Consider the following 18,679-nt stretch of genomic DNA (forward strand, 5'->3'; position numbering starts at 1 on the left):
AAATCATCATTTTTTTAGAGTTCTTAAATATACAAAATGTAAACCAATGTAAGCTTTGAAGTAATTTGCTCTCAAAAAACAAAGAAATTATCTATATATGAACAATGAACCAGAATATGTTATACAAATAAAAGCCAAATCCGAACTTGAATTCTCACACACACATACACACAGGGGTGGGGCAGGGAGAGAGGGAGAGAGAATCTTAAGTACGTTCCACACCCAGCATGGAGCCTGATATGGGGCTCGATCCCATGACTGTGAGATCATAACCTGAGCCAAAATCAAGAGTCAAACACTTAACTGACTGAGCCACCCAGGCACCCCAACACAAATAATTTTTAAATCAATACTACTTTTTATCCGAATTCCAATTAATCATTTATTGTATCTTCTTAGTTCATGAAAAAAGGAATGGTAGTACATAATGAGTTTTAGGATAACAAAACTCTGATGTCCTGCTAAAGTTATAATTTAGTCAAAAACCTGTGTCTCATATATCTCTCAATCTTTTCTCTTTTTGTTCACTTTTTGATGTCTTCTTGAGAGGGCATAATAATGACCCTCACAGATGTGCCCAGACACACAAATATTCCTAATTCCTGGAATCATCCTAATGAGATGAACAGCGAGCTTTTTAAAGAAGCATCCTTACATTTCATCTCAGGTCATCCTGACTTACAGATATGACTATGAAAAAAAAGCAGACAGCACTATTCTCAACTAAAGGAGAGGGTGTGATGACTTACATTAAAGTGGCATGATTAGGTTCCAATGTCAGACTGTGCTGGCAGCAGGATTAGTCTCACAGTCTAACACGAGTCCCACTGCTCCATATCTGGTGCTCAGCAGTTTCCTTCCTGGACTTCCACAACCAACCATCAGCAATTTCACGAGATAAAGTAGTTGGGGAAAATACCTACATGGTTTACACTCAATAGGCACTTTTGTGAAAGGAATCTAAACTAATGCATTTATATTTTAAACAGTTATTACATCTTACTGTTTGTTCCTCAGAGAAGCTCAAAATGTTTCACATACATCATCTTTTTTCATCCTTATAAAATTCTTTACTACGTAAAGTTCATCTTTCTCACTTTAAATTTCAAGTATGTGACAGAAGCAGGTAAAACTTTGGTCCATCGTATTGAAATTAACACAAAAGCCATCCTTTGATAACTACTGAATAAACAATCAATGTTTTAGGTATTTCTAAAGAAGAAAGGGTTCTACATAGGAATAGGTTTCCATAGTGAATGCTATTTTTTGCCTCCAAACTAATTACTACTCCAGGTATTATTTGCTTATAGGAAGCATGAGATGATGCTGATCTACAGATCTGAATCTGCTGGGATTCTCTTTCTCCCTCCCTCTCTGCCCCTCCCCCACTCACATACACATGTGTGCTCTCTCTCTCAAAAAAAATAAACATTAAAAAAATGAAACAACCTGACAACATTCACCAATAGTGAATATAAAAATATATTTTGATACTTGCATACTATAGAAGAGTGTGCAATCATTAAAAAGAATACAACATACCTACATGAAAGAGAGCCATGCTATATTGGTTTTTCAAATGGGAGATGTGGAAGATTGGAGAATAATATATATAATATAAACCTTTTCTTTTAAAAAAATGTATGCATATGTATATGTGCATTTCGGTGTATACATTTAAAGAAATCATACCAAACTTACAACTATTACCTCTGGAAAAGGGTAAAGGGTGACTTTTATTTTAATATTATATTCATCTCTGAAATTTAATTTTTTTAGCAAACATGTATTAATGATGGATATGGTTGAGGAATGGCCAGAAAATACTTCTAAATGTCAATAGTCATTTTAGAAACAATTCTGCTTTTTATGAAAAGGCATTTTCTGTTGTATTGAGTTTCACAGGCTTCAGGCTTTTTTTGGCGTTTGAATGACATCTATGCAAATAATTTTTCTCTCTTAATTCTATTTTTCCTTCTTCCATTATCCTAGCTCCAATATGTATTCTTTGTCCTAGGGCTTTTTGTTGTTGAATCATCCACCTTCCTTCCTTCCATCATTTGCCCAGCTGAAAGCTCTATTCTCTGGTAACTTATGCATAAATCATGATGCCCATTCCCACTGCCATTTTCTACATTTAAAGGCCCTGTCTGTGGTTATGCTGTGTCTCTACTATATGACCTGGGATTTTCAGCATTTCTATATAGGTGTAGCACCAAATATTGAATGAACAAAAAGTAAATTGGTAGGGGTAAGACATGCCATATGGTTTATAAATGAGAATTATAATTTAAAAGTGCCCATACTATCTGAAAGAGCAATTCTTCTTCTAGGAATGTATCCTATGATCGTGTGTGCAAAATCATAAATATAATAATTTTCAGTGAAGCATTGTTTGTAATTGCAAAACAACCTAAATGTGATGGTAAAATATATCACAGCACATTTCATAGAAAGAAATACCCTAGCATCATAAAAAGAAAGAAGAAGCGGGACGCCTGGGTGGCTCAGTCAGTTAAATGCCCAACTCTTGATTTCAGTTCAAGTCATGACCCCAGGGTTGCGTGATCAAGCCCTGCACTGGGCTCTGTGCTGATAGTGCAAAGCATGCTTGGGATTCTTTCTTTCCCTCTGCCCCTCCCTCCCTGCCTCTCTCTCTCTCTCTCTCTCTCTCTCTCTCTCTCTTTCTCAAAATAAATAAACTTAAAAAAAAATTATGAAGTTTCATGAACCAAAGTGAAGTCAAACAAACGAAACAAAAATCAAAGCATGTAACAGTATATATAATAAATTAGTACTTGTATAAATAAAAACTGATACACACAAACACATGCAAACACACACACACACACACACACACACACACACACGCTTAACTTTTCATCATTATTTGCTTCTGGCAAGGGATATTGGTAATTCACCTATTATCTCTAGGCCCCACACTTACCCTTCTATACTCCATTCTACACTAGGTGCTGGGACTCTGAAAATTACAGTTCTTAGGCTCCCTGCCAGCTAGTTTCCTGTTCAATTCTGCCAGCAGAAGAACAGTAGCTGGAGACCAAAGAGCAGGGGGAAGAAGAGAAGCTTCCTGCCCCTGGCTCCAGAAGTAAAGTAGTTGCTGTTGTAGCAGCAGCAGCAGCAGGGGACAATTCTGGATGTCAGCAGCACCTTTTCAGAGGTTCTAGCCTTGTCAATGTGGGACCTTTTTGAATCATCCAGACCCACTTCGACAGCATCTCCAATAGTACAGCAGTAGTTTTGAAGCTTATGAGTTCCAAACTTCACAGAGTATTCCTAAATCCTTTCATACTTCTTGAGAACCAATATTCAAAATTATTAATACCATAAACAGAGCTAATTTCTATGTTAAGAAAAGAACCTGTAGTGCTTTTTAAATCTTCTTTGAGAAAAAAAATTCAGTTATAAAAGAATGTGTTAGCCATTTTTAACATGTCATATACTTTTCCTAATTCCTTGCCTTTAAAGTCTGAGATAATAGTCACAGGATTTCTCATTAAAAGTAAAAACTACTTGTGGGACACCTGTGTGGCTTAGTCAGCTAAGCATTAAGCATTCAACTTTTGGCCAGAACTCATGTCATGATCTGTGGGTTTCATGAGTTCAAGTCCCACATCAAGCTCTGTGCTGACAGGCATAGAGTGCTTGGGATCCTCTCTCTCCCTCTCTCTGCCCCTCCCCCACTCATGCTGTCTGTGTCTCTCAAAATAAACAAATAAAACAGAAAGGTACAAAAAAAAAAAGAAAAAGAAAAAGAAAAAGAAAAAGAAAACCTGTAGGAGTGCCTGGGTGGCTCTGTCAGTTAAGCATCTGACTCTTGATTTTGGCTCAGGTCACGATCTCACGGTTCATGAGTTTTAAGCCCCGCGTCAGGTTCTGCACTTAAGAGTGTGGAGCCTGCTTCGGATTCTCTCTCTCCCTGTCTCTCTGACCCTCTCCCACTCACATGCAGGCTCTCTCTCTCTCTCAAAATAAATAAACTTTAATAAAAAGAACCTGTACATGTATGTATATGTTCCTAGACAAAATTCCTGAGTATTTTAATTTTGATATAACCTAGTTTTCACACTAATTTTCTAAAATCTTCCATGTATAGATGCATCGATATACTAAATGTAAAAAAAAAGGAAAAAAAATGACATTTTAATTTTAAAAATTAACCAAATAGACATAAGACAGAAAGAAAAACCTGTCCATATATATATATATTTTTAATATTTATTTAGTTTTGGGAAAGCACAAGCAGGGAAGGGGCAGAGAGAGGAGGACAGAGGATCCGAAGCAGGCTCTGCACTGACAAGCTGACAGCAGCAAGCCTGATGCGGGGCTCGAATTCACAGACAGCGAGATCATGACCTAAGCCAAAGTCGGATGATCAACCAACTGAGCCACCCAGGCACCCCAAAATCTGTTCATATTTTAAAGCACATAATCCAAAACCATGCTATTCAACATGGTATCCCCTAGCCATATGTGGTTCTTTAAATTGAAAATTATATTAACTGAATGTTCCTCAATTGTTCTAGCCACTTTTCAAGTGCTCAATAGTTACATGATACTAGTGGAGAAATTATTAGAAGCACAGATTAGAGATCATCTCCTAATCACATAAAGTTTTATTGAATAGTGGTGCTCCATTCTAGAAGGTAGAAGTCGTCTTAAAGGCTACACCCAGGTGAGAGACTGGGCTGCTGAGATACACATCCCATTTTCGAAGATGATGCCTTTTATTGGGAAAACTCCCTGATGGATTCCTTCTAACTTTTGTTTTTATTTTTTGGCCTAGAAAGATAGAGGCCCCTGGGAATGGTTTGAAAGTAGAGAACGAAGACCTAATATACTACATGATAAAGTAACAAGAGTTTAAGAGGCTGCTGACAGTCTCTCAGGAAGAAGATGTCTGAGGAGTCTGGGAGGATTCAGAAAAGGAGAAAACGGGAGAGGTTGTGAGGAATCAACAAGACGTAAGGCAAATGGAGTCCACAGGAAAACAGCGAGTAAGACATTCCCTGTGGCAAGGAGACCAAAAAGCTTAAGAATAGTTGTGTCTGATATTCAAGTCGATGTTGTTGCCTGTACAGTACAAGGCTGAATACCCTTCAGTTTTCCCCTAACTTCAATAAGAATCTTTTATACACAAGAGCAACAAATCAGTGGAGCTCTGAGGCTATGAGAGAAACAGGAAACTTGAGGCAAACAAAAGGTAGCAGTCACAGAAGGAGAAGCAGTGGGGCTGTAATGGTGGGGGCAAGAAATTATAGCAAAGAGAACCTCAAGCCCCCTCTCCCCCTAGGAAGGCCTGGAGATGTCAGAGAAGACTTGTGGGAACCTATAAATTAGGGATGAGAGCTGGAGCTATTTTGATAGGAAAGGTAACCACACAAGGCAGGAGGATTGCAGGCCACTCAAGTGGAGATACCTGGAGCACACAGGTGTACAGAGCCATATATTTACACTTGTACTGCAGTAGAGAAACTACACAAGATAAAAAAGAATTGGTCAAGAATTTTAAAAGTAACACTTTTGAGTGTGTACTACATGCTAGACCCTTCTAAGTACTTATATATATATAAGTAGACCCTTCTAAGTATATATATATATATATATATATATATATATATATATATATGTACTAATTCATTTAAACCTCAGCACAACTCTAAAGTATTATTGCAATTACCTTCTTCTTATAATTAAGAAAATTGAATCAGTAGGGGCACTGGGGGGCTTAGTCAGGTGAGCGTCTGACTCTTAATTTCCACTCAAGTCATGATCCCAGGGTTGTAGGGTCCAGTCCTGCAACAGGAATTGTGCTGAATGTGGAACCTGCTTAAGATTTTCTCTCTCTCTCTCTCTCTCTCTCTCTCTCCCTCCCTCCCTCCCTCTGCCCCTCTCCCCTGCTTACACTTTCTCTCAAGAAGGAAGGAAGGAAGGAGGAAAGAAAAAGAAAAGAAAACCGAGTAAGTAAATAAAATGTAGAACATAATTCAAACTCAGCAGTCTGGCCACCAAGAAATTGCTCTCACCCACAATACTATGTTGCCTCCAAGTTATAGTTCAAGGAACTGTTTAGGAAATTGTTGCTATTTTCTCTTCTCAGTGAAAGGTAAACAGAAAGAAAAGTATTTTAGAATCTATTATGTTCAATAACTGAGAATTCCTAATAAAATCTGAAGAAGCAATCTGTTGGATGTTTTCAAGCTTCTCTTTCTGGCTAACTTACAGGCTAATTTATGGCAAACAAGGGCTAGAAATCTAAACAATGTAAAATTCTTAAGAAGGGGGAAAAATCTTGATCTCTGCAACATTCTAATTCTTAACTTTATTTGGTGAGGTCACCAAGCCTTATGCGGAGGCATGATAAATACCATGCAAAATTTCAGGTATGAGTTGGAATTGTCTTTGCATAATGAAATGAGATAACCAAGAAAGGATAGTTTCCAATGAACTCAAAGTAACAAAAAATTGATACAGAATTGTAAAGATTTCTTTTCTTTCCACTCTCCAAATTGTAAAGATTTCTTAACATTCTGTATGTAATTTTTGAATACTGAAGGATAATAAAAGATAAAGGTGAAGAAGAGCTCTACATTGAAAACATTTCTAAAGAATTTTCAATTTTGTCCTGTTGAAGGTAAAAATAAGGTCGTAGAAACGTTAAGGTCGTAGAAAACAACATTCAGGTAATGATTTAGAATCTATCATGAATCAGATCTAACAATGAACTAGTTAACATAACCTGGGTAGAGAGATGTTTTGATTTCTATCATTAGTTCAATGCTACCTCTTTTAACTAGTAAAAAAAAAAAAAAAAATGCTGGGTTAATAGTGCCCTGTTCTTCTGGCTGATAATAAAAACTATCAAGAGCAGTTCAGTTTCTGACAGACCAGGCAAAGGGCATTATCAGAAAGGCCAAATCCCGTGACAGCCTGGGCTGCTGAGATACACAGTTTACTTGTTCAGATGATACAGAGAGTTCAAATTTGACTTTCTCACAACTTCATGCATAAGTGAACCCATACTAAGGAAAGAGATGGCCCAGCACAGCAAATCCTGGTGCCAAAGGGCTCATTAACATCATAGTCATCCATACCCTCATGATTCTAACTTCTTCAATATAGGAACATTGAACATCTGAGTAATTGGTGCTATTTCAATCATTTCCTTTTTATCACAATACCCAAACCAAATAAACAGGTCTCCCTAGTTTTTCTTTAAGTTCCTTGTGTAACTCTTGTGAATTATGTAAAAATACTTGGGGATAGACTCACCAGAATTTAGATAAGATGGTCCTTTATTTCTCAAATTACTTAAGAACTGGTTCTACAACAAGCCGACTTAAATTTTCCATATGATCCAAGTAAAAATAAGAGAGAAAGCAATGCTAACTAGGGTACAAAGCTCTAAAAGATGACATTCTCCTTTCTTTACAAACCATAGTTGGGAGGGGAGGGAAGGGGTACCACCATTCACAAAGATACCAGAGTACAAACCAAACTATGTTTTTCTTTTACTTAAAAACCTTCCAAAGCCTGGGGCACCTGGCTCGCTCAGTCGGTTAAGCGTCCAACTTCAGCTCAGGTCATAATCTCACAGTCCGTGAGCTTGAGCCCCACGTGGGGCTCTGTGCTGACAGCTCGGAGCCTGGAGCCTGCTTCAGATTCTGTGTCTCCCTCTCTCTCTGCCCCTCTCCCACTCAAACTCTGTCTCTCACACTCTCAAAAATGAATACATGTTTAAAAAAAATTAAAAACAGCAACAACAACATTTCAAAAGCTCCCTTTTCCAAGAAGATCAAGTCCAAGCTTCCTGAAACAGTATCAGAAGTCTTCAGTAGGAGTGCACTATCCACTTAAAGAAGTGAAGCCTAAGAAAGCATTCCTAGGAAAAGCTACTTCTAAGCTAGTCAGGTGAGGAGGGTGAGGATTAGGTAGAGTAAAGCCCAGAGATAGAAATCTATAGTATGTATAGGCAAATACAAGCAGCTAGGTATTGTGAAAACTTAGTATGGGAGAGATTAGTACCGAAATTAGTACTTAGTATGAGATGGAAAAGTACCGAAATTTAACCAAATGAAATTATTTAGAACTTTAGGGTACACTCAAATGGCCTATCACAAATCAACCTCCAGGCTTCCATTTTAAAATTCAGATAATTTTGTATTTTCTATTATTTTTACTTGTAAATAACTGTACAAACTATATGTGTGTGTGTGTGTGTGTGTGTGTATGGCATATGTGGCATATATGTATATGCAAGTAAGGATAAAATTCCCCTCTAATCACTTTAAAATTCCTACTCTCAGAAACTAGTCTGGCATGTATATTCTTTCAGACCTCTCAATATACTTCACACTCATAAATATGTACACACAAAAATACACAGTATTGCATCATGTTCCTTGATGTTCAAAGGTTTCCATGTAAATGGCATACTTCAGCTTGCTTCTTTTATTTGAAAATGTTTTGGAAGTCTATCCATATTAAGTCCAAATAGATCTAACTTATTCTTTTACATTTTGGCAAACTTACACCTCAATTAATCTAGCCATTCCCTACAATATGGCAAACACTATATTGGATATTTAGGTAATGAGAATGTATTTTCACAGTGCCACTCAGAGTTTGGCAAGCTAGAAAGTAAAGAACGGTTCTCGGAATCACACACACTCATCTCCAAAATCCAGAAATAATGTATCTTCTTGGTGACAATAGTTTGTTTTCAGCTTAATTGATTCCTCTTGTGAAACTGAACCAGACTGATAATTCAGAGAAACTTCAGTTTTGTATTCCAAATGCAGCCAGAGAAAATAAAATCTTGATAAATACTTGTCAGAAAAGTGTGAATGTCTTCTGAAATTGTAATTTTATTTTTACCAAATAGCCCTAGAAAATTTATATATCCATTTTCCATTGAGCTCAAGGTGTATCAGTACATTATCTAGTTATCTCAACCTAGTTATGCTCAATCCACATGATCCATTTGAGTCAAAACAACTGAACTTCCTTAAATAAATTAACAACATTTTTCTTTTTTGATGAAGTTTAATAATCACTGCATCTGACATATTGTAAAGTTGGTAAGAAAATATAGTCGTGGGAACCCCTGAGGATTCAGCAAGATGAGTCAATTCCAAATGTTCCCTGACCTAAGGAAAGAGATCAGTAAATCTCTTCATTAAAGTTTCATCATGTTTTCAACTGCATTAAAATTAAAATTTTATTTAAAAAAATTTTTCTGGGGGCTGCCTGGGTGTCAGGCTCTGTGTTGACAGCCCAGAGCCTAGAGCCTGCTTCAGATTCTGTGTCTCCCTTTCTCTTTGCCCCTCTCTCACTCTTTCTTTGTCTCTCTCAAAAATAAATATTAAAAATTATTTTTTAATAAATAATTTTTTAATGTTTATTTTTGAGGGAAAGAGCACACACATGTGAGTGGGGGAGGGAGAGAAAAAGAGAGGAAGAGAGAGGATCCCAAGCAGGCTCTGTGCTGATAGCAGAGAGCATGAGGCAGGGCTCGAACTCACAAACCTTGAGATCATGACCTGAGCCAAAGTTGGACACTTAACCTACTGAGCCACTCAGGAGCCCCTAAAATAATAATTTTAAATCTGCATGGCTGTCTTTAGTTTCTTTTAAACATACTGGAAGTTGGCAGTGATTAAGCATACAAATATTAGGAGCATCCTTTTTACAATCTCAGTCACTGCCTCTGAAAAAACCAGCAGTCAATGTGGCAAGAAAGGTCATACACAAAGTCTTCTAATTAACGATTTAAGAAGATATAAATACACTAAACTTCTGTTTGATTTGAATAAACTTTAAAATCCAATTTTATTACACTCTATATATTCATTCTACGTTAAAATAATTGACTTCTTATATGTTCTGGACATACCTCTCAAATTCCTTATTTGCAAATAGGCCCTAATAGTTCACATATACTGATTAATTAGATAAAAGATTGGAGGTTATATGTGTTTACTTGTGTATTTGTTTTAGGAATAAGTGATTCTCAAGAAGGTTGTACTCTAGCAAGGCACTTTGGTCAAGGAATAGCCTGTCGTGTCCCTGATCTGGTGGAGGTCAAACTAACGAGATCACTAGAAATATTATTTTGACTAGGACTTGTCCCATAAAAATACAAACATAGGCCACAGATAAGTGCTGCATATGTACCTTTAAATTCTCTAGTGACCACATTAAAAAAGAAGAAAATGGTAAAATTAATTTTAGTAATTTATTTTACCCAATATATCTACAATACTATCATTTCAATGTGCGATCAAAAACTTTAAATGACTGATATTTTATATTCTTCTGTTCACACTAAATCTTCAAAATCCAGTGTGTACTGGATTAGTTGTATTTCAAGCGTTGAAAAAGCCACATAAAGCTAATGAATAGCAAACTGGACAGAACCAATATGGGGGGAACACCAGAAGCTTTGGAATAAATGAAGATCTAAGTTTGAATTCCAATTCTGCAATTCACTCAGCTACATGACTATGAGCCAGTTATATAAATTCTCTGAGCCCTGCTGTTCTTATCAGTAAACAGGAATAATACCATCTGCCTAACAAATTTCTTAAAAGAATTCAAGATAATATATGTAAAGTACCTTGGCATATTATGTGCCTGACATGGAACAGAAGTCAGTAAAATCCTCCTCATCCTCATCATTATATAAATTGAAGAAGAAAAAGTACCATTGTAAGAAAGCTGAAATTTAAACTGAAAAATGTGAAGAGAAAAATACACAAAGAAACAAAAACCTGAAATAAGATTATCAAAATGTTTTCTAACTAAATTTAGTCATAAATCCACTATTATCCATACAAAATAAAAACAAACAAAACTCATATTTTCCAAAATTATGAATAATGCCAAAATAAGACACTGCTAAAACTAGAGATATGGTGACATTTGTCTTTTTTTTTTTTAAAGCAAATTTGCTTTCTTGATTACTGTTGCCAAGGCTAATATTAGTTTCTATTTCTACAGGGGGATAAATGGCTAAAAAGTTGAGTAGAAGCTTATTGGCATGAAAATGCAATACTAAAAATGCTTACAAATAATCTACAAAGAGTATGAGGCATACTGATAACTGAGCATTCTCTGTATAGTAGGTAATGACAGTTTTTTCCAAATAATTGTTACAGAATATTTGCATCCACTTCTATAAGATATTAAAATAAAATATAAAAAATAAAGAAAACATACCTCTGATAAAAATGTTTGGGCCGATTTCTGAGCTCCTACATGGAGCAGATATTCATATACGTAGAGTGCTAACCTGGAAAATAAATAAAATATGTATTGAGAAGATGTATACTTAAAATTCACTCTTTAATGCACATACCTTTTCATTACAAAAATATCTTACACACTAACAGTGACAAAAAATCAACTCTTCCCATTGCTATTTAATGGGAGTTTATACACGTCTGTTCAGAAAGAACTTAAACTAATTAAAATAGCACACAAAGAAAAAAAGCAAATATAGCTTTTCTTGACAAGAAACATCTAAAAGGGGATTTTGTCTTTGATCATGTCACTTATCATAACCTCGTTCCCTTTGTCATGCCTAATATAATTGATAATTTATAACTCAATATTAATAATCTCCATAACCTATTGTTATAATTATTATCTTCCATTATTAAAATAAATGAATTAAGTAATTGGACCTTTCCAACAACTTTATATCCTTCAATCTTCTTGGTGAATATTAACATAAACTCCAGCTATTTGCACATCTCTATGCTAACATGGGTACTCAAAGTCCATTTTAATATTTGTTCAGGCAACCTGTCCTTAGTCTTTAGGTATGATTTTTTCTTTTTAACATTTTATTTATTTTTGAGACAGAGAGAGACAGAGCATGAACAGGGGAGGGTCAGCGAGAGGGAGACACAGAATCTGAAACAGGCTCCAGGCTCTGAGCTGTCAGCACATAGCTCGACGCGGGGCTCGAACTCACGGACCGCGAGATGATGACCTGAGCCGAAGTCAGCCGCCCAACCGACTGAGCCACCCAGGCGCCCCTAGGTATGATTATTAAACCAATAACATAGTATAGTAGTTTGTAAGAATTCAAATTATCAGCAAACCACAGCATTAAGCAAACTTTAAAAACAGCAAATCATATTAAGCATTTGGATGCTTATAGTTTACAGGTTAACACAAAATTACATATAAATTTATCATTTAAATATAGAATATTAAGTATGCACTATACACTTGTACTATTCTCATTATCTTGTGGATTCAGAATTTTAAGCTACACCATGTGGCTCAATTTCAGTTGAGCTGTTAACAAAATATTATTCATAAACTCAAATTAGTCTGAGGCAGTATTTTTAATGATATCTTGGACTGATGCCCAGATAGCTCACAACAGTTCAGTTTCTGCTACACTATATTTACCAATATTAAGCCAGGTTTACAGTAAACAAAACAATGTAATAATAACCACAATTCTGTAGAGCTACACCATTTCTCTTGCCAAGTGAATTTCTGATTGTTAAAGATTGATAGCATTTGCAAAAATGAATATTTTCTTCATTTTCATGAAAAATATCATGCGTGTCATGAAAAGAGAAAGCTAGTAGAAATTCAATTGCTCTGTCCATTCAATTCTTTCCCCATTCCAGAATTGCCAAACACTCAAAATGAGAATTACTCCGTGGTTACCAAGTACCACAAGAGAGTAGACATCTGTTAAAATTACACTTAGATAAAAAGTATGTTATTAGAAACATCTCCTAAACTCTTCAAGTTGAATGACACTTCTTAGATCGTGTTTCTCAACACTTTTTCTACCCTAACACACATGAGGAACATGATATCTTCCTTTTGATTGCCTTATCTCCTGTGGAAACATGGCTCATCCCCAAAGTACATAATGAATATGGGAATAATAATATTCCTATAGTTGCAAACAATCCCTACTAGTGATTCTTTTTTTTTTTAATGTTTATTTATTATTGAGAGACATAGATGGAGCGTGAATAGGGGAGGGGCAGAGACAGAGGGAGACACAGAATCTGAAACAGGCTTCAGGCTCTGAACTGTCAGCACAGAGCCCGACACAGGGCTCGAACCCACAAACCGCGAGATCGTGACCTGAGCCGAAGTCGGACGCTTAACCGACTGAGCCACCCACGCGCCCACCTACTAGTGATTCTTACTACATGTTCTTTAAATACACATATCCCACACAACCTGTCCTTCCACTAACTACTCCCAAACCTGTCACATGATTCTCTGACCACAGTGGCAAATCTCACCTCAAAAAAAGAATTGTGAATTTTTCCTGGAGAGACTATGAAGCCTCAAAATTGCTTGCTAGTGACAGTGTCACCCTACTGCCTGAGAAGAAACCTGGCCCCAAAGCAATTTCTTACAGTTGGTCAAATCTTGGGCCTGGCACCAAACCAGTGTTACCCACTAAACAAGAAAAGGCTGAACAATAAGGATGTTCCACCAAGCTTGGAAAAGTAGGAAGCAAGAGGCAGAGCATGAAGCAGAGACAGCAGGTGGGCCTTGGAGGAAGGGGAATGGACCCCAGAACAGCACAAGAGTTGCTGCGTCCTTGCAATGAACACCATTCATTTCAAATTAAGCAAATCACTTCCTCATAATCTCTTCTTTGTAATATTAAAGGGGCTAATATATTTCTACTATGTTTTTCTCAATTATGTAATAAAATGGATATCTCTTTACAAGAAAGTGGAATTAAAAGCAACAATCTCTAGTCTTTCTCTATGGATCTAAGACAGTGATTATAAAAAATGTATTGGCTGGAGAGCCTGGGTAGCTCAGTCGGTTAAGCATCTGATCCTTGATTTCTTGAGGTCTTGAGATCAAGCTTCTTTTCATGTGGTTCTGCACTGAGCATGGAGCCTGCTTGGGATTCTCTCTCTTTCTCTCTCTCTCTCTCTCTCTCTCTCAGTCTCTCTCTCTCTGCCCCTCCCACTCCCCCTCTCCTCTCTCACTTTCAAAAACAAACAAACAAGCAAAAAAACCAACTATTGGAAGAGTCACAGAATCAATGGAGAAAAGGTGTCTCAAACTACATAACTAAAAATTCCAAAGCATCTTCTAGGTGGTATGCTTGTCCTCCTACCTTTGGAATGTGTGCAGTACAAGCACATCACCACCAACAGAGTGATACAGTGGGATAGGGCAGAAAAAAAACCTATCCATAATGTTAGCTCATATGTCCAAGTTCTATAACCTCCCTTGAACAAAATTAATGCTGCCAGGCAGTCAAGATCTATGCTCCAGAAAGAGTGGTTCTGCTACCATGACCACTCCATAATACATCACCAGCAAATCTCCAATATTTTAACTATCACCTCAGGGCAAAAGACTTCCCAAACCTATCTCTTTAGCCCTATCCTCTCTACTACACTCCAAACCTGCTGCTCTAAATTACTGTTTGAAGTTCCTAACAAGATACTTCTCTTTAAATTGATCACATCCAAAGTTAAATTCATCTTCTCCATCTGTTTATAGTACCCGTGCTGACCTTGAGTGAAATAGAATGTGAGTCTTCAATTCCTCATTTGTAAAATGGGAAGAATATTTTCCCATGACTGTTAAAATTTCACATAATTCTCTCACATCCAGTAATATATTACCAAGTCATGTAATGGACCTTAATGTCACAATCTCTCCCACATTTGCCAGTTCTTTCTATCCCCCTGCCTACCCCTGAGGAACCACTAGGAGCCACAGCAAGAGCAGAATCATTTGCTCTAGCTTCAGATACAGGTACTGTGTATTTCCAATTAGCTCTCATAGTAGAGGCATCAGGGCCACTAGAAACTCCAGAAAGTTCTGGGGGAAAGCCCTGCAATTAAAGATAACATTTGAACACAGATGATTCCAAGAATGGAGAGTAACACTTACCCATCCATGCAGGTAAATCATGGCACGGTCCCTTGCCTGGTGGCATGAGATTACCAAACATAAGACAACATTTTGATTCAATTTCTACTGAACAGTAAAAATCTAAAAGTAAATATTGAATATGCAAATATTTAAACCATGTATACTCTCAAATTAACTTCATTTTCCTTTTTGGGAATCCTTGAAAAATTTATTATTTTTGATGATTTAGAGTGGCTATTTAACCTAGTGGATTATAGTGTGATCCAAATACATAAAAAAATTAAGAATCATCCAATAATAGTTTATACACACATATACATACATATATGTATACATACTGTGTATAGAAAAAGAATAGAAGGAAACGTGAGTTACAGCTACTGGTAGAAACATTAATAACAATAAGAAGTAACAAATTAAGTCTTATTAGTACAGATGGAGAGAGAAAACCTAAAGAAAGCATTAAGACCTAAGGCCTACTTAGAGTGGGAACAAACACGCCCATACGTCCTTCAGAAGGCCTGAGGGCAACTTTTCTTATAGCATGGTCCTCTAATTAAGAATCATAATGGTAGTTTTAGGTCTCCAACAAAAGTTTAAACTTGGTGCCACTCACACTACACAAAAATCTAAGATATTTGGCTACATAAAAATATTAAACCTCTGATAATACTTTCTGCAAACCATAAGAACCATAAGAATTTTTTTTCTTTTTTTTTTTCGGGGCCTAACTGAATGAATTTTAAAATTACAAATGGAAGTCTATTAATATGAAGGCTTTATGTGAATCTTTTTTTCTTTTTTCCTTGCTAAATGTAAGAAGATGGGAAAATGTGAACAGTTTTCATCACTGAAGTTTGGAATGGATGGATGTTTTCTTATATTAAATGGCAGCTTTCAGAGCCTGGAGCCTCTTCAAATTCTGTGTCTCTCTCTCTCTCTGTCCCTCCCCACTCATACTCTGTCTCTCTCTGTCTCTCAAAAATAAATAAACATTGGGGCGCCTGGGTGGCACAGTTGGTTAAGCGTCCGACTTCAGTTCAGGTCACGATCTCGCGGTCCGTGAGTTCGAGCCCCACGTCGGGCTCTGGGCTGATGGCTCAGAGCCTGGAGCCTGCTTCCGATTCTGTGTCTCCTTCTCTCTCTGCCCCTCCCCCCTTCATGCTCTGTCTCTCTCTGTCTCAAAAATAAATAAAAACGTTAAAAAAAAATAAATAAAAAATAAATAAACATTAAAAATAAATAAATAACAAATAAAATACTACAGTTTGACAACATAACATTGCCAAAACAATTCCTTCACACTGATTTAATCCCTATATGCAAAAAAAAAAAAAAAAAAAAAAAAGAAAAAGACTTTTTTACAGAAATAAGTTAGTCCATTTAGTTATGGGTGGTAAATTTGTTTTTTTTTTTTAATAAAATTAATCCCCAATGACAAAAACCTCCTTCTCTCTGCTTTACTTCCTTTTAAAAGAAAAGAAGTCAAGGTTAGGAAATAAAAAAACAAAAAGATGGCAGAGGACTACAAAAGGGGTATTTTGTAAAGAATGGTCTAGCTATGGCCATTTAACACCAGTGAATTATAGGTATCCAAAATGCTGCATCCAAAATTTAGTCCCCATCTTTTGTCCTTAAATCCCAATGTCAGTAAGCATAAGACTTAGATATAGAGAACTGAAAGCAGACCAAAAGCAAATTAAGTTCTGTCTTTTCCAGTCACGTTGGATCTACAAAAGAGATCTCTCTTATTCCTGAGCCACTGTATAATTCCAGTATTGACCAAAGACATGTATCAGTGTCCAAATGTGACTCCTAGGTGATAAAATGCCAGTAGTTAGCTGGATCACAGCTACCTAACAAGTAGCAAGGAGCATTTGACAGCTACTGAAAGGCTGCTCATGAGACTGTAAGTAGTTTAGCAGTGACACTAGATCAGCCTGATCAAATTTTCAACAGAGTTTACAACCTAGTGCTAAGGAGGTGTGAAAAATTAGAAATCTCTTTCTAACATTGTCTTTTAAAAGTTCTTCATCATTAACAGCGAAGCTAAAAAACTGATTTAGAGTGTCAAAACTGTCTATGCAATGAGACTTCATTTGACTAACACCCAGTCTTTGTTTTAGCACACTAAAATTCCTATTATTTTTAATATTCTCAATATCAGTCATAAAGAAATAGATACATGATATATATACAGATACTGAAGATACTAAATGTTCTAGGGCAGGGATAAATGAATCAGTTAAGATAGGGACAGGAAGGAAAGATTAAACAATTACATGAATAGCTGGGTACAAAAAATATTTAACTCTGCTGATGTCTCATTGATGAGGCAAGTAATATTTGGGCATATGATTTGAAATTAAGTGATATGGTGTACTTAGAAAAAAAACACACTTGTCTTATATAGACAGGCAAGTTCAGGATTAAAGTGACTACAATCAATTTGGGGGAACTAAAAAGCCTAAGATGTAAAAATGAGAATTAATAAAAAAATAATTAATCAAGTTTGTAGAAGTACAATTACTCATTGAAAATTCACAGTAAAATTTTCCATCCAATTTTCTATCTAATCTATAAACACCGGAAATACAGTACTGACTGTACTTGATAACAGTACTTATTCCACTGCAATTCAGCTGGAAAATCTTATACTTTATACCCAGGCTCCCACTTGCGTAGGGAATCCTGATATATACAATTTAACTCTTTACTGTCTGTTGGTGTTATCCTTACAGAGTAGATTTTCCTTTACATTCACCCAGAATACTAGTAGCTTCTTAATGCTTGCTGATTAACCGTGGAGATCTTCTCGTACTCTATTTCAATGTTTTAACATCAAAATTAACACAGACACCAGACCTCAACTTATGCCATGGAGGAGTAAGTAGAACTGAACTTGTTCTCTTTCTTTAAACAACTAGAAAACTGGATATACTATCTGATCAAATCTGAGAGGGATTTAGGCAGCTGGAATTTATGGGCAGAGTATTAGACAGGAGGGAGCTACACAGGAAAAAGCTCCAACCATCTTGTTGCCCATGCGTGAGGTGAAACTTTACCAGGCCAAGGAAAGAACACTGCTCAAGAACATTCATTAGAGAACCATGGGTCACACATCAGAGGTAGGACTAAACTAGTGTTAGAGTAAAAGGAGACTGAAGCCTCACAATGGTGAGTAATTTTAACCACCTAAACCAAGGTTTTAACAGTATACAAGTCTAGCAAGATTGATATGGCCAGAAAGAAAGTAGCTTTAAGTAAAGATAAGTACGAAAAACAAAAAAAGTGATACTGGTTATCAACTCAGAGATATTAAGATAGCTTTAAGGTTGGTAAATGACTTGGCCAGTGGGTGCAAGGAGTATATGGGAAATCTTTGTACTTCATTCAATTTTGCTGTGAACCTAAAATTGCTCTTTAAAACAAAAAGGTGGATGTGATGGATAATGCAGTTTCTTACTTCATTCTCCTGTACCTTACTCCTCCTGTACTGTTCGGTATTTTGCAAATTTTCTATAATCAAGAAAAAATTATTTTAAAACTTAGTCATGAGCTCATAGCTCCTTCCCCAAGCTTATTATCTACATGTAACACTTCCTCAAGTAAAGATTAACAGTAATAGCTTAATAATGTTATTTCAATATATTATAACAAAGAAAATCTTCCTTCTAAATAATGTAAATTATATATCCAAGAAATTAAGATATCTAGAAAATATTTAAAAGATGTCTAATGTTTTCCTGCTGGTTACTAA

At 36.2% G+C, this 18,679-nt stretch overlaps 1 protein-coding gene across 5 annotated transcripts in view; it reads right to left on the reverse strand.

Annotated features, from left to right (window-relative positions):
- The window catches only part of SSBP2 (single stranded DNA binding protein 2), a 309,669-nt gene that overhangs the window by 213,413 nt on the left and 77,577 nt on the right, over positions 1-18,679 (reverse strand). For all 5 annotated transcript variants that reach the window (XM_007079791.3, XM_007079789.3, XM_007079792.3 and 2 more), the window contains exon 2: positions 11,242-11,314. In XM_007079791.3, coding sequence (XP_007079853.1) covers positions 11,242-11,314 — 73 coding nt within the window. The remainder of the gene's footprint in view (positions 1-11,241; positions 11,315-18,679) is intronic.

This window comes from Panthera tigris, chromosome A1 (genome assembly GCF_018350195.1).
Source record: "Panthera tigris isolate Pti1 chromosome A1, P.tigris_Pti1_mat1.1, whole genome shotgun sequence".
Lineage (NCBI taxonomy): Eukaryota > Metazoa > Chordata > Mammalia > Carnivora > Felidae > Panthera > Panthera tigris.